We start from the raw sequence: 23,399 nt of genomic DNA, 5'->3' as shown, positions 1-23,399 counted from the left end.
GTATGTCAAAAAAAGTCACAGAAAATAGACAAAAGGAACAGCATGTTTCTTTTTTAGCTTAGGAACTGACAGTAACAGAATCCAGTACTTATATATAATGATGAGCACAAAATATTCACTAGGTAATTCCTCATTTCACTAACACAGAAGAGCAACCAACTCAGCAAGAAATGAAGTTTAATGTATTTTAAATATATTCCCACAACATATTTCCCCCTCTAGAGTCTTTTTGCTCTTTGCACCAACTAAAAATGCACTGATAAAAGAAAGAGTCAAAGATTTTTGCTGTGCTTGAGGGAGGGTCACTATATAAAAGTGGGGTAAGAAAGAGGCAGGATTTGTGATAAAGGCACTGGACTAGGACTAAGAAGATCAAGGTTCTATTGCCAATTATGCCACAAACTTTTGGGATGGCTCCACTGCTGTGTGCCTCTTTTTGCCATCTGTAAAATGGTGATAGTACCACCATAGAATATGTTGTGAAGTTAAATTTATTAATCTTTAAAATAGCTTAGAGTGCTGTACAAAAGCCAATAAATAAAGAAAGTTGGGAAATCCTGATATAAACCCATTTCTGTTTCAGAAGCATGCAAACTAATACTTACTATGATGAAATTAATCTTTTCCTCACAATTCTCCCCCCTCCTCCCATTACTGTTAAATCCCACTCTCCTTCTCCATCTCCAGGATCCATTATACATGTCAAGCCAGCTTCGCTTCTTACCTTATCACCAGACACAAGGCGGGTACCATTTGTACTCCAGTTTATGACAGTAATTTCAGCGTTATGGTTGGGGGGTACCGTGTGGTACTCTTTGTCCTGTTTGTTAAGCACCACCACTTCCCCAGTCTCCCAGCCCACTGCCAGGATCAGTCTGGATGGGTGCCAGCTAAGGGATGTGGCCGGAAAATTCCTTTCAGTGTGTAAATCAGGCACATGTTCTCCCTGCAAATAGGAACAAACAGATCTCAGTACAGGGCTTTGAGATAAACCCTCTTACAATTCAACACATCTGCCCTCCAACAAATAAGATATTTTCTACCATAGAGGCAAGATAAGCAAAGAGCACACTGCAACATCTCAAGTAGACATACAAGACATTTATTTCCTATGTTGTCCACAGGTATCTCATGTGTATAAAAATTTTTTTAAACAAATGAGTGATAACACAATTATTTATGAACACACAATACTGGTATTAAACCTTACCTTCTCTCATTACATATGAGGAACTGTCACTGAGACTAAAGAAACTTTCATTCATGTTCTAGAGATTGAGAAAGTTTCTACCAAGACTGAATGTACAAAATGATACTTTCGACAGCCAAGGTGGGTGATTAATATTTTTATAGGCCAACTTCTGTTCCTGAAAGACAAGCTTTAAAGCTACAGAATCCTTCTTCAGGTGTGGGAAAGATAATCAAAGTGTCACAGTCAAATTCAAGGGGGAACAGATTGTTTAGCACAAGTACATAATACATATTCACAGAAACTGATAAAGCTGAAGTGGCCCATTAACACACCTGCTGTCATATGACAAAAAAGGTGGTTTAGTGAGTTCCAGATTGTTGTAATAAGCCATCAATCCAGTGTCTTTATTAAGATTGTGTTCTTTAGATTTTGTCTATACTACCAGTTTTGGTCACATAAATGATGTCACTCAGAGAGATTGTAGTGGGGCAGAGTGGCTGCCCATTGACCCCTAGGAGGAGAAGCCCTTCCCTGAGCTTTGTGGGCAGCCCCTGGCTCTAGCAACGCACCTGACCGAGGCAGGGCCAAGGATGTAAAAGGCCTGCCAGAGAGGCCAGCCAAGCCCCAGTGACCAGAGAAGCCAGAAGCCTCCCCTGCACACCTAAGTGAGCAACTGGATCCCAGGGACGCCAAGGACTGGTCTGGGTCGCCAGGCCCACTACTGGATGACTGCCTGAAGGGTCTGTTTACCTGGCCAGAGGTTCCAGAAGGACGGTGCCCAGAGGATCTGCACTGGACCCATGTACAGTTTAAGGTGAAGAATACAAAGAACCCAGTGATAGCTGCCCCTCTCTTGGCTGAGCTAAAACCAGGTCAGCATGTTGCGAAATGGATCCCTGCTGCTGTTGGTAGGGCCCTTGGCTGGGACACAGTGGAGTGGGTAGGCCTGCACCCCCTTTGCCACCCTACTCTTGGGTGGCTGTATCCCCCCCTTGGCTGTTCCCAATCAGCAGCCTGTATCTGCCAAACCTCTGCTTGAGCAAAGGGACCCGGCTGGGGTTTTTGTGAATGGGACTTGAACTATTTGTTTGTTTGCCTACCACCCCACCCTGAACCAAGGCCTGGGTTTAAAACTATCTTCCTGCTGCCCCACCCTGAACCAGGGTCCAGGCCTTGAACTATTAGTTTGTTTGCCTGCCGCCCCACCCTGAACTAGGGACAAACCTAAGGACGGTTTATGGATTATTGTTGCCCTGTCCTGAACGAGGGCCGGTGCTTAAATACTTTTATTACAGACTGTGTGCTGGGCTATGGACTACCCTAGGGCTAGCAGCAACAGTTGATTCCCCAATAGAACTGAGAGGGGAATCAGCTAGTGGGGCGGAGTGGCCACCCATTGACCCTGAGAGGGAGAAGCCCCTCTCTGAGCCCCGCTAGGCTAGAGGGATGAATATTCTCCCACCAACATGGCTACTGACACTTATAGGGGGTGGATTAATTTATGCTGACGAGAGAGCTCTTTCCCATCATCGTACAGCGGCTACAAGAAAGATCTTATAGGAGTGCCGCTGTCCTGTACCAGCTGTAAGCTCTCTAGTGAGAGACACAGCCTTAGAACCCTGCAGTCATTAATTTAAGTTCCCAGATTTGTCTCTTGAAGCTGTTGTGCAGGTTCCCTTCCAGGATGAGGACTGATAGGTAAGATATGGAGTGATTGTTTTGTGAGAAGTATTTGCCCACAGGTGACATGGTGTTTTTATCCTTTAGTTTTGTGTGAGAGAATTATTCAATAGCATAGTGATTGTCTGGTTTCACCACATAGCTCTTATTGTGGCATTTAATGCACTGAATGAGGTAAACGACATATTTTCATATATATGTATAGCAGGGGTGGGCAATAATTTTTGACGGGGGACCACTCCAAGATTTTGGAAAGTGGTCACGAGGGCTGCACTCTTCCATGATATTAATGGAGGAAGTGCAGGGTCTGTGATGGAGGTTGGGTGCAGAAGGGAGCTTAGGGTAAGGGACTGAGGTGCAGGAGAGAGAGTGGGGTCTGGGACGGAGTTGGGAGGAAGCAGGTGGTTGTGTCCTAGGGTAGGGGACTGGAGGGCAGGGGTTTGAGATGTGACCTAGGGTAGGAGTGGATTGTGACCTAGGGCAGGAGATTGGGGGCCAGATCTGGGAGGAGGTGTGACTGTAAGAGGGGAACAGAGGATTTGGGTATGTTGAGTGTGGGGGGAGGGGGGAAGGAGTGGGCAGGAAGGGGCTGAGGTGCCAGAAGCAGGCTGTGGCCAAGAGACTTAATTGTCAGCTGCCAAACTAGCCTACCTGCCTGCAGAGATTAAAATGTTCCCAGCCAGCCAGCCTGCTTGTCTGGCAATGTGCTTCATGAATAACTGAGCCCAGGAGATGGGGGGGTGATTCTTCTTAGCTGCCTGTTATTCTAACAAACAGCTCCCAGTGGCTGGTTTTTGCCAAATCCCGGCCAATGGGAATGTGCTGGGGGTGGGGCAGCTCCTAAAAACCTCCCTCCTCCCCTCCAGTTTTAACACAGAAAAAGAGCCCTGTAGCCGAGTTTCTGCCTGGTGCATGGGGCTGCCCGCTGCCACGAGCTGGATCTGGTGTTTTGGGGGGGACGTATTTTGCCCAGGCCTGATGTATAGGATCCATGAAGCTCAAAAGGTGTGTTGTGGGGAATATTGACTATTGTAGCAATGGAGATATGTTGCTAGATTTTGCATCCATTATGTCTCATGGCACTTTGAGTTGGTGGGTTCTGGTCTGTAGAGAGCTTGCTTCTGTTAAGGAACTTAATGGGGCTAGGAGTTGTCTCAATGCCATAAGAGGGGGAAAATCTATGTTGTATTTAGCTGTGATACTCAGTGTAAGTTTCCCAGACCTGAAAAAAAAATATATGTAGCTTGAAAGCTTGCCTCTTTCACCAACAGAAGCTAACCCAATAAAATACAATATCTCACCACCTTGTTTCTCTCATATCCGGGGACCAGTATGGCAACACAGCAAAGTTTTGATAGAGAAAAACAAAACACTCACATGTTTCTACTGAGGATATAGCCTACTCTAGTGGCAAAAGTGACAAAAAGTGTCAGGACTGAGAATTCAATTCCTGCCTGTGCGGCTGATTTGTTGAGAAACCTTGGACCTCTCTGTGTATCAGCTTCTCTTTACATAAAGTGTGGATAAATATACTTACCCACCTTTGTAAAGGATCTGAAATCATATATACCCCATCCATACTTCATAAGACCAGCCACACTGAGTTAGATCAATGGTCCATCTAGCCTAGTATCTTGTCTTCTAACAGTAGCCAATACCATGTGCTTCAGAGGGAATGAACAGAACAATCAAAGGAACCACGCTTGTTGTTCACTACCAGCTTCTGGCAATACTGCCATATTTTAAATAGTTTTCAACAAAGCTGGGTTCCAGAACCATCTCTATGACCAGTGCAGACAGAAGTCTTCCTAAGAAACATGCCAACCAAACTCTGCTATGAACGCTCCGGCTGAGAAGTCTATCAACAGTTCTCATGGGGAAAAATAGTCACTGTCCACGATAGGGAAATCATGCTACATCTACGAGGAGTCCTGTAGCACCTTAAAAACTAACAAATTGATTTGGGCGTAAGCTTTTGTGGGCTGAAACCCACATACTAGAACTGCAGTAAGCAATAACCATAACATGGACAGATCCTATATGATAAACTAATTGGATTCTAGCAGGCTGGTTCAGCCTCTGGGTAAAGGAATTATGGTGTCTTTTACATTTCCTAATATGAAGAACACTGACTCAAGCTGAAACCTCAATAAATATTTCCTTGGTGCTGAATATCCAAAGGTAAATGTTTGGCTTCATGTTCGGAAGAACTAAACATGTATCAATTTCACTGTAATTTTTCCCCTTTAAATCAAACTAATGACTTCTCAAGGTCGTCTTCTTGCGCCTATTTGTAAATTTCAAATGTTGCCAATGGAAATATTTTCGTTGGTTTGTGTGTACATAGGAAAACAGAGGTTACCAACATTTAGTGATACATATCTAATCCTTCCAAGCATAACTAAACCTAAAACTTTTAAATCCAATAGAGACTAAGTCATAACATACTGACTGTCATCTTGGGCCATGAAATAATGTTAAATCCATGGTACACTGCTGTACATTTGGCAGGTAAAGTTGTATTTCTTATTGTATGACCACTGAGTAGCCACTATAGATCAACAGTATGTTGATAATCAGCTCAAAGAAAAATAAAAAAGCCAGTAATCAGTAAGACTCGAGGTGATGTTTCTGTTGTTTAAATCCAAGTAATTCAAGAACTTGTTGCTGACTTCAGAAAAGTCTAAAATTGCTTAATTTGATAAACCTTCAATAGAGCTCTGTGTCTGTCACAGAAGTCATAGATTATGTGACTTCCTACAATCTTTGTGACTTCTGCAATGGCCAGTATAGTTGGCCTCTGGGACAGCTGCACCGGCTGCTGAAACTGACCTTCAGCCAGCCACACGGGTGCTGCTGGAGCAGCCCCAGCCCTGGGGCCAGCTGCACCGGCCACTACTCTAGCAGCCCTGGGCAGCTGGCAGCAGGTCCTCCCCAACCAGCAGCCGATGCGTCTGACTCTAGAGATTGCCCAAGCAGCAATCCTGGGGGTCAGAGCAATCCCAGCTCAAAAGCTCCTGGTTGTGGTCCCAGGATGGCCAGAGCAGCTGCTGGCCTCTAAGGGCTGCCCCCAGTAGTACCACGGAGCACTTGGGGTTTCCCCAGCCGCTGCAGCCACATCCTGCAACATTCCTAAGATTAAATCATGGATATTAATTGTACAAGTCATGCATAGGTCACAAACTAAAATTTTTTGGTTCTTGTTTTTGTTTGAATGGTCCTAAACAAAGGAGTTTGCCAGACATGGGGAAATCCCCTGCCACCAGCCCACAGCCGCCCCCCCGCTTGCAGCTGGGCTTGCCAGATACCGGATCTCTCTGCTCTAGGGTTCTCGGCCGTGCCACTAGACCTCCCCTGCGCGGGGCTCTTTGGTCCAGAAACATCCATGGTCCAGCAGCACCACAGATATTGCCGGTCTGGAGAGTCTCGGTTTAGGGAGGTGCAACGTGTAGTGATCAAAAGATCACAGCAAAGCAACATCAAGACCAAAGAAGAAGTTTCTGAATGCTTACCTGTTCCAAATAGATATCTACACTGCCTCCAGAGGTTGAGCTTATGGAAGCAACAGCCAGAAGTGGATGAAGAGGATGCCAAGTTATGTAAGAAGGGGACCCAGCTGAATCAGGGGCTTCTAGTCTGTGATCAACATACACAGCCATAGTGATATACACAGTCTTAGGTGGCGTCCAGACCTATGCAAGGAAAAAACAAATATTGCTAAGAGATTGAATTAAGAACTGGGCAAGATTAAAAACCATATTGCCTCCTTCACTGTACTAGCTTGAAAATTACACTTTGGTACAGTCTTTAGGAACATAGACATTTCCATTCAGAAAGAGTTCAATGGTCCATGTAGGCTAGTATCCTGCATTATTTCAAAGTGAAGTAATCTTAAATTTCCCTGCCAAATTTACAATACAGAATGGATGAAACACTATGTCACGTCCCAAGGTGACAATCAGTATATTATAATTTAGTCTCTATGGTTTAAAGCTGTTCAGTTATTTAGGCTGGAATGATTATATTTTTATCACTAGATGTTGGTAAACAAAATTTCCCTGTACACACACACACACAATATTTGAAAAAGGAAAAGCAAAAAGAATGCAGCTTGAAATGTCAGAGTTTGACTGAAGGATATTTGTTTTGTATAGTTCAATATGTGATGTTTATCCACCGGTTTCTGCATCCACAGATGCAGTTCATTTGTGGATATAGATGCAGATATAAATGTTATGTCCACACAGGACTCTAAGTGATGTTAATAATTTGTCTTTTAATGTTTATAAAGTTTTAACTTTTTGAATCTCAACATCTGCATCATTAAACAGTTGTCTGATACGCACATGTCCCCTTTCACATAATTTTGACAACTGTGAAAATTTAAAGAAAAAGACTTTAAAATAATCACTGATATCAACTGAAATTAAATGAAAACTGCATTTAGGGCATGTCTGGACTACATCCCTCTTTCGAAAGAGGGATGTAAATTAGACAGATCGAAATTGCAAATGAAGCTAGGATTTGAATTTCCTGCGGTTCATTTGCATAATGGCAGTCGCATGTTCTTTCGAAAAAGGGCTTTTCAAAAGTGAAACCGCCATCTAGACACGGTTCTTTCGAAAAAAAAAACCCAACATTTTTGAAAGATCCTGTACTCCATTTTTGAGGCCACCATTATGCAAAAGAAGCACAGGAAATTCAAATTCCGGCTTCATTTGCAATTTCGATCTGTCTAATTTACAGCCCTCTTTTGAAAGAGGGATGTAGTCTAGACATGCCCTTTGTGTAAGCTGTGTCTACACTAGGGAGCTATGCCAGCATAGTTTTGGTACTGTAGATACAGCCTCCGTCAAGAGGGCATGGGGAGGAGAGCAAAAGAAGTAACCAGACTGCAAGGTAGGTACCCAAAGGGCTATCTGAATCTGTGGGATAAGGGAGATGAGGGATATTTTTAAAAGTCTACCATTCATGAGTTTGATAATAGCCTTCAACTCTCCACTATTCTCAATGGTGGCAGATGACAGAATGAGCAGCAATGGTCTCATGTTGCAGTGAGGAAAATCTTGGTTGGATGTTAGAAAAAGCTATTTTACTAGGAAGGTTGTGAAGCACTGGAATGGTTTGTCCAGGGAGATGGTGAAATCTCCACCCTTGGAACTTTTTAAGGCCAGGCTTGACAAAGCCCAGGCTGAAATAATTTAGTATTTGAACAAGTATTTGAATTTAGTATTTGAACCTGCTTTGAACAAGTGGTTGGACTAGATGACCTCCTGAGATCTCTTCCAACCCTAATCTTCTATGATTGTATGTCCTCCTCCAAATGCCTTGTTGCTAATGTTAAAATAAATCATCATTTTGTTTTCAGATGACTGGTAAGATGCCATAAGAAAAGAACTGCAGGTGCCAAGCCCAGTCACACTTTCTGAAAATGAAGGCTGGATATATAGACCACGCTCTGGGGTACAGTTTATTAGAAGTGGGAAAATTGCAAAATTCCATCTTAGGATAGGTAGAGTCAGGAGATCTAAAACCAGAGTGGCTCTACTCAGCAATACCTCTCTAACCAGGGAGAGGACAGTTGTGCAGCTTCCACATTAGTTCAGTTTTCTGGTCCAGTCTCTCAAGCAAATGATAATGAAATATTGTGTTGCTGCTGTGATTGTTTAAAACTATTTACCTACATTTGGATGGCTTTTATTTGAATTATAGTGCCAGTTTCCCATTTTTATTCTCTTGTTTTGACATTTCTGACCCTCACTTACAAAGTATCTGAAATTTTCACAGAAGCCTGTTCTACTTGATTAACCATGGTCTATACTTGTTTTTATTTAAAAAAAAAAAACACACGTATCTCCTACAAATTTAAAAGTACCTTAAATTTATATTTAAATTAAAAATGATGTAAAATTAATTTTAAAATGATTTAATATGATCAAATAATTTTACACATCAAATTATTGTAAAATTATAAAATATACCTAAAACATAATCTATAATAATAAATAACTACGGCTTTCTGGCAAACTACATTTTTCTTTGTCTCCTTGCTGAAAGGTCAGGCACAGCACTTCATATTTTTTGCAAAGCCTCAAGCAGGAGACCCTCTCCTTAAAAAGTCTCAGAGGGATAGCTGTGTTAGTCTGTAACAAATTTAAAAAAAAAATCCCCAACAAAAGGTCCTGCAGCACCTTAGAGACTAATAAAAAATGTAGGTAATATCATAAGTTTGTGGGCACAACAATCTACATTTGTTGTTGATCTCTAAGGGTATGTCTAGACCACATGCCTCATGCCTCTATAAACCTCATTTCACGAGGCATAATGGAGCAGTCAACAAAGGCTTTCCTTGTCGACCGAGCCGCGTCTTGACTCGCGCACTGTGCCGACGATCAGCTGAGCCGGCACAGCGCAGTAGCCATGTTTATTTTAAAGAAGCTGGGGATATTTAAATCCCCGGTTTCTTTGATTATGTCGGGTAGCCTAGTTTACATGCCTCTGCTGACAGAGGCATGTAGTCTCGACATACCCTAAGGTGCTGCATTCATTCATTCTTTTTTTTTTTTAATGTTTTTCCTTAGAAAGTTAAATACTTCAGGTTCAACGATGATTAAATCCATCATGAAATGCAACATCTACAAGCGTGCCTTTCTTTATCTGAAAAAATCTCTCAAACTCAAGCTACACTAGACTCAATGCATTTTCTTAAACATATGTTAAGCAAGTAACAGCCAAACAGTTTTTTAATCATTGCCTTCAGAGCTCTGGCCTAAGTATCAGCCCAAAATACAAAAGGGACACCTCTGAAATACCACAAAGATGCCCCAAAAAGAGCTTCAATAACTTGGAGATGAAGTACTTTTTTTTGAGACTTTTGACTTCAAAGAGGGACTGTTCAAGTACAGTACTCCATAAGTCTATAAAGCTCTTTCAACACCCTCAGCCATTACAATTTGCATGCCTTCTAGTAATGCAGTATACTATGTAACATTTTCTACATCTCTCTCTCATCCAGGAGATAACTGTGTGCACAAGTGGAGCATTTTGTTTCAATAGGGTTCTGTTTTGGAGAAATGTTTGTTAATTTGTTCTCTCATATGCTACAGATTATAAGATTGGAATTTAAGTAATAACATCTTTCAAAAAAGAAAAAAACTTCTGAAAAGGAGAATTGTTTTTTGGGGCTTTTTTTGTTTTTTAGGGGGCTTTGGTGGGTTTGGGGGTTTCTTTGAGATCCAGATTAGCAAGTTTGAGATTATTGCAATGTACAATAACAAACCAACAGGTCATTTGAACAGTCCTCATCCACAACTGCACTGTTTTTTCATGGTGTCCAACATGCTAGCCACATGTGGCTATTTGGCTGGTTGAATGTGGTTAGTTTGCTATAGAACTGGTTGGACACCACGGCTACGTCTAGACTGGCATGATTTTCCGCAAATGCTTTTAATGGAAAAGTTTTTCTGTTAAAAGCATTAGCAGGAAAGAGCGTCTAGATTGGCACAGACACTTTTCCGCAAAAGCACTTTTTGCAAAAAAGCGTCCGTGCCAATCTAGACGCGGTTTTGCGCAAGAAAGCCCCGATCGCCATTTTCACCATCGGGGCTTTTTTGCGCAAAACAGTTTTTAGCTGTCTGCACTGGCCCTCTTGCGCAAAAACATTTCCGGAAAAGGGCTTTTGCCCGAATGGGAACGTCAAAGCATTTACGCAAGAAGCACTAAATTTCGGACAGTAGAACGTCAGTGCTTTTGCGCAAAATCAAGCGGTCAGTGTAGACAGCTGACAAGTTTTTCCACAAAAACGGCTGCTTTTGCGGAAAGACTTGCCAGTCTAGACGCAGCCCACAGGTTTAGATTCATGCCAGCCAGTTAGGATTACAGTTCTTATGTCCTGATCTCACAATTCCTAAAGATGTTTATATCCTATTTATGATATTAACAGCTACCGTACATGCCGAATCAACTTCTTCAGCAAAGAGTACAAGGTTTCCCCATCTTGCTCAGTCACATACCTGTCAGTGAATCAAACAAACACCCTAATAAACATGTTTTTCTAGATGCTTTTCTGGAGCACTTCCCTTCCCTCAAACTCTGCAATTCCTTCTATAAAGTCTCTTCGTGTCTCTCCCCACTGTAGCATTATTTTTAATTTTTAAACCAACTCCAAAAGTGTTTGGAATATTATGAAAAACAATGTATGAAATCAAAGTTATATTATACAAGTGAAAGAAGTCAAAGATGAACACATTGCAGATAAAGGGCATAGATTTAAAAGCCAGATTTCAAAGGGTATTGTCCATATAAATTCAGTTTTAAAACATGGTGTTACCCACTTAAAGTTGTAAACTTCAAAATGAAAGGATAAGTGTGAAGTCTAAGTTAGACCGTGAACCTACAATCAGCTTCATGCAAGCAGATTCCATTCCTCTTCATCAAGAGACCAGACAATTTCTCCCTCTGCTAGTCTCCCAATTTATTTATTGCTTATTTTTGTGTTCAAATTATTTATTAAAATATATAGCAACAAATTATCATGTCACTAAACAAAGGAACTGTAAAACAAAGAAAAACAAAATATTTTACAAACAAAAAATCTGGAAAAATAACATCAAACCCCCCTTTTCTCATTATGACTAAGCATCAGATTTGGTTCCTTCAATGCAAATGTGTGATAGATAAGAGGAGTTCTGGCCAGCACTCAGTGACTAAAGGGTTAAACTCAGGTAGTGAAGGGTGTTGCCAGGGGGCCAGAAGAACCAATGGGATACGGTGCTGAAATTTCAATCCTGTTGCCCTTTCTCTTCCTATGAGTTCCAAGTTGAGAGCTGGAGGAAGCAATATGTAGTAATCAGAATTATCATGCCTACAAGGAATATTGGACATGGGAATGAACTGGGCCTTGAAATGCAGATCAGTATGGATCGTGAGTAGAGAAAGAAATATATGTTCAGTCATGATCAGGTATTTTTCTTTGTTTTGGTTCTTTGGTTAGATTTCTCTGTGTTAATTACATGTGCCTTCCCTCCCCCATTCACTGTACCTGAACTGTCCCAAAAATATAAATTTTTTCTCCGTGTTTTAATTTGTTTCTCTCAGTTGCTCTATAACACCAAATAACCAATTATGCTTTATTAAGGATATCTTTTTGGCTTTTTATTTGGTTAATAAAATCATCTTTAAGGTGATGATTTAATTCTTGTGTCCTGGAAGGTAACAAGACTATGTGTGTGCTAAGGATGTAAAATTTTGATTAATTAGCTAATCAAACAGTCAATGCAATTTGCATTGACTATTCAATTAGTCAATAAGGGGGCCTCCACCTTTGAAGTGTAGCAACAGCTGTGGCAGCGCAGCATGGAGTCCATGGCAGTGGCACAGTGAAGAGAGGTGCAGTTGCCCCTGGGTGCCACTTCAGCCTCCCTCCCCCTGTCATCCCTCGTCTTGCCTGCTCCTCTGCCCACCACTGCCGGCTGGAGCCTCCTCCCCGCCCCCAGCCCGACCTTCCAACAGCTCTGCCAGCAGGTTAGTACGTGCAGGGGCCCAGCCCCAAACTGAAGGGGACAGAGAAACAGGCCAGGGGTGGCCCGTGGCTATAGGTGGACTTGGCCACTACCTAGGATGACAACGCCCAGGTCACCCAATGATGACATCACAAGGGTGCCTGGGGCACCCACAGATGATGTCAGGCCATTGACATCTCTGCAGGCGCGCTCCACCTGGGGCGCCAGCTACCGCAGCCGGCCTCAGGCTGCTCCTGGAACAGGTGATACAAGCTCCCCCGTCCTCCCAGGGTTGGGCTCAGGCATGCGCCAGGTTTGGGGCCCTGCTGCGTGGCAGGAGCAGATTTTGCCTTTGTCCCTGAACGTATAACACCCTTGTTATGCCTCTGGCCCAGGGTTATCAGGGGAGTCTCCTGCTGGCCCTGTGCTCCCCACCCTGGTTCAAAATGGAAGCGCTGCATGGAGCCCAGGGTCAGCTGGGGAGTCCCCAGGCTCTGCGCAGTGCTACCGCTTTGAAATGCCATGGGCAGCCTGGCATCCGGCTCCACGAGACCTTGCAAAGGCAGCACCACATGGAGCCCAGCTGGCCCTGTATCAGCAGATAAAAGGAGAAGTTCTATGAGGGCAGTCTTATTCTCGCGGCAGGGACAAGGCACTGATGTGTGATCGAGCTGTTACCATTGCCAGGGGCGCACAGGAGTTTGCATTCCTGTGCCCATTGAGCCAGGGCACTAGTCTGCGTCTTGTCAGCAATAAACCTGCTCCCAGCTAAGCCTCTGCTCTTTCCTTATGAATAACTGAGCCCTGGTGAAATGGTCAGTTCCATTTGCTGCTAATGCAGCTGCCATCAGAGCTCCGGCATGAGCGGCAAGTTCGCGGGTAGCTGGGGGACTAGGAAAGTGGGGCTGGACACGGGAAGAGACACGGAGCGGGCCCGCGCGAGGGTGGAGGAAGACGGATGAGATCGGATCCGCTGGCGAGCGAGAGCAAGGGCTGCCCGGCGGCGAGCTCAGAGGCCGCGGGTTCGCTGGGGGCTCCCGAGCCGCGCTCCTCGCTGCCTTTCACAGGCCCTTGGACACCACCTGATGGGGCGGCCTGTCCGCGGGCCCCTCGCCGCACGGGGCGTGCCGGAGCGCGGATCAGCCCTGGGCCTCCTCCGGCCGCCTGCCCGGCGCTGCGCCGCTCTCCGCCCAGCGCTCCCCAGAGACCCGGCCCCCGCCCGGGCCCGGAGCGCCGCGCCCCCAGCCCTGCGCACGCTTACCCGCGAGCGGCAGCGGCCTGCGGGCGGCCCCCCCTCACTCAGTGCGAGCTTCGCGTTACCCCGACAACGGCGAAGCCCTGGCCACAGAAAGCGCCGAACCCGCCCGCCGGGCATGGGGCTGGCCCTTTAAATCCATGAGTTGGGGAGGGCGTGCTCCGCGACGCCCCGCCCCTCTGGAGGCTCGTGCGGCTCCCCGCGCGGCGGGGGCCCTGAGCAGCGCGCGCGGCTCTCTCGGGACTGGACAGAGGATCCCCAGAGCAGGCTGCCCCGCCGAGCTGAGTCCTGGGGCAGGGGCCCGAGAGCCCAGCGGGTCCGGGCTGCAGAGGAAGGCGGTGAAGGACTGGTGCACAGTCCCAGGAGCAGATGCTCCTGGCTAGAACAAGGAGGCCAGTGGCACCTTATAGACTAACAGGTAATGGGCAGAAGCTTTGGTGAGCAAAGACCCACCTGTCAGATGCATCTTTGCCCAGGAAAGCATCTGCTCCCATACATCTGTTAGGCTATAAGGTGCCACAGGACTCCTGGTTCTTGCAGATTCAGACTAACATGGCTACCTCTCTGATGCTTATTGGATAGTTAGTCAACTAATTGACTAGTTGATTCCCCCTTGCTGCCTCTATCAGATAAGAGGCAGCAAGGGAAGGGGGACTTCAAAGGGGCAGGGCCACACAGCTGATCCCACAGTGGACCTTGAGGTCAGCTGGGGACTCCCGAGCTGATTGTGGGGTTCTGCTGAAATGCCAGTGGGTGCCTAGGATCAGCTCGGGAGTCCCCAGCTGACCCCAGCCCTGTGTGGCATTTCAAATTGACAGCGCAGCATGGAGCCTGGGTCAGTGAGTCCTGCTGGCCCTGGGCTACACAGGATGTACATTTCAAGAGATGTACATTTCAGAGGAGGAATGCGGAAGTACCTATTGACTAGTCAAGTAGTCAACCAATATTTAACATCCTTACTGTGGAGCAGAGTGCACTACAGGTCGTGCCTCCTGGGGGGGCCCCAAAGAGGGATGGGGAGGGAGGCTGGTGGATGGGACAGACACCAAAGGGATGGCCTCTCTGGCTCTGATGCCTCAAGGACTCACTTGTAAGGAAATTCGGTTTTAAAGCATGGTGTTAGCCACTTAATCTAAAGTTATGAACTTCAAAAAGTCATAAGTGCGAAAGCCTAACTTAGGCCCTAAATCTACAAATAACTCCATGTAAGCAGATTCCATTCCTCTTCACCAAAAGAGACCAATTTCTCCTCCATTAGTCTTCCAATTTATTACTTCTCATTTTTGTGTTAATATATATATATATATATATAATTTTTTTTTTTGAGAGAGAGAGAGACAGACAAACTATTACATCAGTAAACAAATGGATTGTAAAAACAAGGAGAAAAAAGATTTTAGGAACAAAAAACTGGAAAAATATCATTGAACCCCCTTTTTTCTCATCATGTGTGTGACAGGTTTGTCCACTGGGAACCCCTTGAGACTCACCTGATGTGCTGAAATACCACAGAGACCACCTTCTTGCCCTCAGGGGCGCCCTTCAACTCTGTCGTGCTGAGCCAGGTTCTAAAGGCTCTCCAGCACTGACACAGAAATAAGGTGTCAGTCTTCTGCATTATAATACAGATGCGGAGATCAGGTCAGGGAAGGTTCAGCTAACATGACTTGCCTCAGCACCCATTTTCCCTGTAAATTATGTGCTTGTGCAACCGCTCTGAAGAGATTCAGATGCCACCCACCTGATTAACACAGCACCCACAGCTGGGTTTTTTGTTTCTAATGTCAATGCACATTAGCACGTCTCCATAGACATAAAACAATTTATTCTGCACACACATGGAAGAGACTAGAGGGAACATTGCTTAGCATCTGGCACAGCCTCGATAGGATCTGAACCTCAGAAAAATCCATTATACCCTGTATAATATTTTATACAGGGTAACCTCGTTATTTGCCCTCATTATCAGGGTAAAAAGAGAAATGCACAGCTACTTGTGCCCTCCCAGGTAACAATTATGTACACTGGATTTAATAAACAAAAGTGATTTTATTAAATATAAAAGGTAGGATTTAAGTGATCATAAGAGATAGCAGACAGAACAAAGTAGGTTGCTAATAAAACAACATGCAACCTAAGCTTAATACACTAAAGAAACTTGTTTCATATAACATCTCACCCTCAATTACTTCTTTCACAGACTGGAAAGCTTTCCAGTCTGGGCCCAATTCCTCTCCCAGTTTAGTCTTAGATGTATCTGCAGTCATGTTGGATGGGATGGCCATGGAGATCTGACAACTTAGATTACCTTACTCCTCACACTTAAACAAGATTTGTATAAGGCAGTAGTCCATTATTTCAGTTTGATGTCCACCCTCTCCCAGCTACTCATGGAATAGTGCAGGATTTAAGCAGGATTCCGGTATCAAATGACATGGTCACCTGTCTGCATGTCTCTTCACAGGCTGACGCACCCATCCACAGGAAGGCCAGACTTCATAATCTCTTTCTTATTGTGCTATTATAGCCCTGAAGTACCATTAATGGTCCTCACTTAGCCTGACTACATTCATAACACAGGTTTATACTCCATATTCCTAATTTGATCTACAAAGAAGATATATGCATACAAATGGGAAATCATATGCAGTAGATTATAGCTTTTCCAATGAGTTATTTTGCATAATGCACATTCCTATTACGTCATTCATAAGCAAAGTTTCATAAAGCATATATTCTGTCACACCATAAATAATCTGAAACTACTTCTACCATAGTTAGTATCTCTATGAAAGACAAAGAGCTGCAGTTATAATGCCCACCTCATAACAGCAGTTGAGATGGATTGGGCCACAATGGCCACAAAGTCCAAAGAAACTGGAGTGTAAGTTTTGCAACCATAATAGAGCTGTTCATCCCAATTAATGCCTGAAATTAACTGAAAACAATGAGCATGTTAATTGCATATCTGTGCAGTGAGGGAGGCAGCAGCAGTGGTCCCAGCAAAGAGCTCCAGATGTGGTAGAGGGCTTGGGTAGTGGGTGAATGACTGGCTCAAAGAAGCTAGCTTTTTGACCCCCACCCACTCTACCCAAGGCCCTACCCCCTTCCACTCGAGGCCCGACCTCTGCCTAAGGTACGGCACTTTCCAGGCACACCAGATCCCAGCTCACTTAAGTTGGTCCAGTCATTTCAAGTCTATCATGGTAGAAAAGTCAAGATTGGTATTGACATCCTTTCTCCTGCATGACATTGACAACTAGGGAATGGAAGGTGGTGAGTAAATTCTTTTGCATGAACTTAAAATTTTTGTCCACTTACTTCCAAGTCAGTGGAATAGATGCTGGGATCTGCCAGACTGTTTTTGCAGAATCAAATAGGGCCTCCTTTATAGGGAAGGCTATTTAGAGGAGGAGGATGTGTGCAGGATGTTTAGCAGTTTTTTTTGTTGGTCCATTACCTCCTTTAAAGGAAACTGAAGAGGGTCCGCAATCATGTGAAATAATTCTTAAAAATTACCCTAGGTCCTGTTTTGTCCAGGACAGTTTCCTTTTGTAAGTCCTGGCATAGATATCCTGACTTTTGGTGAAAATGGTCATTGTCCTGTTTGCTTTTGTTAACTGCAAGCTGCTCTGATCAGACATGAAGCACTGGGAAATAAGGCTTAGGCCGTGAGGCCTGTGTGGTGCAGGGCTCATACAGTCAGTTGAGGACAACTTGGGGCTTGGACCGTCAGCCTAGGGTGGTTTTGGGGAATCAGACTGTCAAGTCCCAACCCCAGTCCAGAGTTACTCATGGCTCAGAGGAGCAGCAACATCAGTGGGCTTGGGGCAGGCAAAGTGGGAAGGGAAGGGGGCTCAGGCAAGCAGTGAAGCCAGGCAGCTCAGACTAGCCTACATGGTGTCCTGATCTTACTTTGGTAAACATGGTCCCCCTACTGAAGTAGTCGGCTGCAGTAGGAGATGGAGGAATGATAGCTTCATCAGGAGAGGAAGAGGAGAAGTGGAGGAATGCCCTCCTCCTGCTCTTCCTCTTCCTCCAGTATGAGGAGAGGCTCAGCCTGCAGTGGACAAGAGGCCAATGAAAAAGGTGATGGAAATGGCCTTCAGCTCTGGTCTGTGGGAACAGTTCCCCCAAACTGTGCTCTGCCTGTATATATGGCCTAAGCATCCCAATATGGCCAGTACTGAGAGAGCAGCACAAGGTGTTACATCCATAGCGGTTCATACCAGGATCCTAGCGTAGCAGTGGATTGCATGCAGTGTGTAAAAGAGGATTTGTGTGGTTGTCTCAGATGAGAGGCCAGAATTGAGTATTCCTCATCCACATCACTAGGGAAAGGAAAGAGTGATGTGATTCTCGTGAGGAGGATGACAGTGGGGGTATGGTTGTGTCCAAGGAATGGGGATTTGGATACCTCATAATGGCATTTAAAACAGCATTTATTATTTGTTGCAGCTAGTGCAGAATTGAAAAAACTTATTGTGCTTGGCATGCATGTCTACTGCTCAGAAGTGTTTGGAATTACAATCATAACTAGTGTGCACCTGTTCTTTCTAATACTTACCTACCTAGCTTTAACAATGAGTGACAAACCCAGGCCATATAAAAAGAAAGCAAAGGCTTACAACTTCCATTCAGAATGGGAAAGTGAATTTGTCTACAACAGTGAAAATAAGAGTGTGTCTTCTATGTCAGAGCATGTCTACCCTGGAGAGTTATTTCAAAATAATTCCCTTTATTTAGAAATAACAAGGTAAGCATTCACACTACCAAGCCTGTTATTTCGAAATAATGGGCTTGTTATTTTGAAATAGCTATTTCAAAATAAGCTTTTTCCTCTTCACAAGCAGGAGTTATTTCAAAATAACTTATTTTGAAATAACCTGATAGTGTGGACATAGCCTCACAGAAGTAGATCAATAATTAAAAAGAGAAATTTAGAAAACCACAAAACAATGCAAATAGCAAATTCAAGGACAGTTTCACCTTGCATAGCATGCGCTGTACAAAGCTGAAGGCCATTTTGAAAGCTCAACAGAAATTTTTTACTAAACCACCAGTAAAAGGGAAGGCCTCTACTAAAGCATCGTTCCATGTTTACCATCTGCTGGCAAAACACAAAAAAGTTTATGGATGGAGAAGTGTTTAAAGAAGCAATGATACCAAACTCCATATTTAAAGACTTTAAAAACAAAGAGGAAATAATGACGGCAATCCAGAGCGTATCATTTGATGCTTCCATGAGTGGAAGCTTTTGTCCAAAGCTATCTTTTAGCAACTATAGCAGCATTTGAATGCCTGTGAATGCTTGTCTCTGCAGTTCCATGAATCAGTCAACATGAATGACACAGCCCAATTTTGTTAACATGATTTTTAAGGATGCGACAACTGAAGAGGACCATCTGACTCCTTTTGGCCCTTTGTAACAGGCTTGAGACTCACTGCCATGGTGCTTCCTGTTGGTCACACTGGAAATTAGCTCTGTCCTTCTGGCTGGAGTCTCACCCATTGTCACTCTGTGCTCTGCTCTGGACCCTCATTGCTCCCCAGATCCCAGTGTCCTCTTCAGGACGCTGCCCTCTGGCAGTGCTTAACACTCTGGTTTCTCACGCCCCTTCTGAGGGTATCAGCCATCTTCAGTCTCACCTGCCACTGCGGCCCCAATTTAGCCCCTCGCCTCAGGGGCAAGCCACTTTCCTTTAACTGCCTTATGTTCGTTGGGTGTAATCAGGCCTGCCTCAGCAAGCTGCCCTATGATTGACTCCTTCTAAGAGCCCTTTCCTCATTGGCTGATGCTCTGCACAGGCTCCCTCCAGCCTGCTTTACCCCCTTCTGGCCAGAGTGGGGCAGCTGCCCTACTACACCCCTTGAAGAGCGAAAAAGAGATGAAGATATCTACAACAAATTCAAAAAGTACATGCTTGAAAGAGTCATTCCAGACATGAAACTTGTTTCAATCATAATAGATGGTGTGCCTGCCTTGCTTGGCACAAATGCGGGCTTTGTTGCATTTTGCAGAAATAATCCAGATTTTCCTTCACTTGTGAATTGCCACTATAATTCACTAGCAAGTAAAGTTATAAACTTCTCACATGTAATGTAAAATTGTTGTCAGAATTGTAAACTTAATTTGAGCAAGAGCTCTCTAGAACTGCTTGTTTAATTCATTACTTGATGAAGTGGATGCTACTTTTACAGTGAGCTGCACCTCCATGTGGATGTGAGGTAGTTAAGCAGGGAGAAAACCCAGCAAAGAGTTTTGGACTTAATGCCCGAAATCACCACTTTTCTAAAGTCAAGGAACAAAGTAAGAAATGCGCTGTCAAATGATGCATGGCTGCTAGACTTTGGGTTTCTTATAAACATAATGTCCAAATTGAATGAGCTGAACTGTCAACTTCAGAGAAAGGATAGAGACTTATCACACATGATCAGTGCAGTGAATGCATTCAAATTGAAACTGATTCTGTGGTCCTCCTAGTTAAAGGAAAAAATGCAGCACTTTCTGGCTACGTCTAGACCAGCATGATTTTCCGGAAATGCTTTTAACGGAAAACTTTTCCGTTAAAAGCATTTTCGGAAAAGAGCGTCTAGATTGGCACGGACGCTTTTCCGCAAAAACATTTTTTGCGGAAAAGTGTCCGTGGCCAATCTAGACGCGCTTTTCCGCAAAAAAGCCCCGATTGCCATTTTCGCGATCGGGGCTTTTTTGCGCAAAACAAATCTCAGCTGTCTACACTGGCCCTTTTGTGCAAAAGTTTTGCGCAAAAGGGACTTTTGCCCGAACCGGAGCAGCATAGCATTTCCGCAAAAAGCACTGATTTCTTACAGTAGGAAGTCAGTGCTTTTGCAGAAATTCAAGCAGCCAGTGTAGACAGCTGGCAAGTTTTTCCGGAAAAGCGGCTGATTTTCTGGAAAAACTGGCCAGTCTAGACAGCCCCTGAGTCTGGAGAAAATACAACTGGCCAAATTAGCAGGGGAATTCAACAAGCAACTTCAAGAATTAGATGTCCTGGAGCCAACTGTCATGGTTATTTCAGATCCGGGTTCTTTCCAGCAGGCATTGGTAGGTTGGCTGTGACATTCCATGAGGTGCTTGATTTACAAAGTAGTGGAACAGACACGGAGATAATTACCATGCCGAGATATTGAGCTGAAAATGATATCATGGGACAGTAATTTTAGGGGACTCAAACCAAGATAAGTGCCGCCTTCTATTGTCCTCTGTTTTAAAAGTAATGTATTGGTTCCATGTATCTGTGTGAGAAGGCATTCCTAAATGAAGATGATCAAATCCAAGTAATCACACTCACCTCAGATACTCATCTACAGGACTGTATCCAACTAGCTATTTCAAATTACAACCCAAATTTCAAAACACAGGCAGATAGTGTGCAGTCACAAGTATCAGACAGACTTAGTAAGTAGGGAAAATAGATAATTATGTATGCTAAGCACTTGATCTCAGCTTTATATAACTAACTGTTGTTTCTACATTTTCTTTAAGGTAGGTCATGAATTGCACTTAAATTTGAAAAAGTGATCATGTGCTTACAAAGGTTGGAGACCACTGATATACAGGGTTTACAGTTTAGTTCAATTTCTCTCAGCACTTCCACTATAAAAATTGTTCCAGTACTCCTGGGTGTGAGACTTGCTCAGTGACAAGGACATCAGTTCTGAAGACGTACTCAGTGCTCAAGACATTGTTGGTGCTGAGGATTGACTATGTGCCTAAATGGACATTGGCACCACAGTTTTTGTCAGTGCTATGATGACTGAAGTAGGTCTGATTGGCATGGCTGGCACTGGCATCTTGGTCTTTAGCGCCGAAAGACAGTTGCAAAGAAATTATGGAAACTTCCCATTAATGCCAAATGTTTCTGCCTGGGTTAAGAGACAGGTTTAGGACCTGATGGAGGCTTGGTTTTCACAGCAAAAAGGGTTTGTTTTTATATCAAAATACTTATGTAAAACAGCTTTTTTATAAAAACAAAGCCCCATAGTACATTTCCCTTCCCTCAGGGACAACAGGCAGTTCTGGGAATTGGGGTCTGCTCCAAACCATGCTTCTTTCTTTCTTTCTTAAGAGAAAAAAGCTTGCACTCCAAAGCCTGCTAGCTCTCATATACAATGGCTCACACTGCATGAGCTGCTTCCAAAGGAAATAATTAGAGGATAACAATGAATTGGAACATAACTTGTTCTAAACAGTATGGCCCTTTCACATTTACCAAATATTCTCATTTCATAGCAGAAAGGGTAGTTACAGAGATAAAAATGGAATGGTGGCAGGTGGGTACATAACATCAATGGCAAATATGGGCGGGGGGAGCATGAGAGGGAATGCCATGGGTGGGACAGGCACAGGGGTGACCAGTAGCTGGCAGGACCAACAGTGCTGAGCATCTGTAGGGACTAGCCCCTCACACCCACTGGCAGTGGCAGGGGAAGTGGGGCAATGTGGCCCCAGCTTAGTCTACTCTCCCATTGTGTCACTCAATGGAGGGGGTGGGACCACACCCCTCACTCACCCACAGGAAGGTAACATCCTAAGGCAAGTCAAAGGAAGCTGAATTAGCAACTAAGAAAGATAGACATCTAGTTTACACAAGAAAAGAGGGCCTATATCATTTTTTAAAAACTGGAGACACACCATAGTGTTAGGCAGTAATCACCAAGAGTGAGGCCCGATACAAATATTAGTTTTCCTAATATTATAACATCTTTTGTCAAAGCACTTTACAAAGGGAAGCAAGTATCTTTACACAGAGGTGAAGTGACTTGCTAAAGGCTGCACCGTAGGCTATGAAGTCTCATGATTCCTCATCCTGTGTTCTATTCATTAGACCACACTACCTTTCTGCTGAGAGAAACAAGCAAAGCAGTGGAGTCAGGGGCGACCCATGAGAACAGGCCGACTCAGCCGTCGCCTAGTGCGCCATTTTCAATAGGGCACCCCATGATGACGTTATGCCATTGACGGCCGTGCAGACGCCGATCGCACGTTCTGCCTGGGGCACCAGCTGCCGCAGCCCGCTTTGAGCCACCCCTGAATAGAGTGTATGAATGAACGCTCACTTAAAAGGGATCAGTGACTATAAGGCCTGGCTGTACTATATGTCCTACCTGTACCATATGTCTCTTTGCTACCAGCACCCATTTTCAGTATTGATCAGTTAAACACATAAGGAATTGCTATGCTATTCTGCTCAGGACACTGAGAACCACAAGCCACTGTGTTATCCTCCTTCCCCTGCCTCAGCAAGGCAAAGCTTTGCTGGGGCTTAAAATGACACACCTGTTTGTCTGCCTCACCAACAAACTCCTTGCCAATCTTAACTGTACCTTTCAGGTAAACTTTAATGAACCTAATTCCCAAGGTCCACAGAGATCTCTGCAGTGTCCCATTCATCTCACAACACTCACAGAAATTAAATTTGTTGTCTCCAAAGAAATAATGCACATGCCAGCCTGTTAGGCTGAAAACTCACTGTTTACTTAAAAGTAAGAGCACTGAGATGATTTATACTAAAACAAATGTAGACTCCCTTTATTATAGGCGCCTCTGACTTTTACAGCTGTAAAAATGCTTTGCCCACGAAAGCTCATACCACCATCTACATGTTTTGTTAATCTATAAAGTGCTACCAGACCATTTGTTGTTTTTTTCTGACTTTTACTGGGAGGATCCTTGCTGCTGCCATCTAGTCCTAGAGACTACAACTCCCCTGATGCCTTGGGGAAAAAGGAGGGAAACTGTTGCTCT

At 44.2% G+C, this 23,399-nt stretch overlaps 1 protein-coding gene across 5 annotated transcripts in view; it reads right to left on the bottom strand.

Annotated features, from left to right (window-relative positions):
- Positions 1–23,399, bottom strand: part of IFT140 (intraflagellar transport 140) — a 214,143-nt gene that overhangs the window by 181,979 nt on the left and 8,765 nt on the right. For 2 of the 5 annotated variants that reach the window (XM_075898985.2, XM_075898987.2), the window contains exons 2-3: positions 6,385–6,564; positions 725–946 (exon numbers count right to left, since the gene is read on the bottom strand). In XM_075898985.2, the coding sequence (XP_075755100.2) occupies positions 725–946; positions 6,385–6,531 (369 nt within the window). In that variant the 5' untranslated portion in view covers positions 6,532–6,564. Of the gene's footprint in view, positions 1–724; positions 947–6,384; positions 6,565–10,818; positions 10,885–13,633; positions 13,789–23,399 lie in introns of those variants that run through there. The other 3 variants (XM_075898984.2, XM_089782181.1, XM_025188190.3) reach the window with 3 other exon arrangements.

This window comes from Pelodiscus sinensis, chromosome 15, assembly GCF_052426305.1.
Source record: "Pelodiscus sinensis isolate ZL-2025 chromosome 15, ASM5242630v1, whole genome shotgun sequence".
Taxonomy (NCBI): Eukaryota; Metazoa; Chordata; order Testudines; family Trionychidae; genus Pelodiscus; species Pelodiscus sinensis.
The sequence above is the reverse complement of the archived record's forward strand: the minus strand, read 5'-3'. Positions and strand labels throughout refer to the sequence as shown.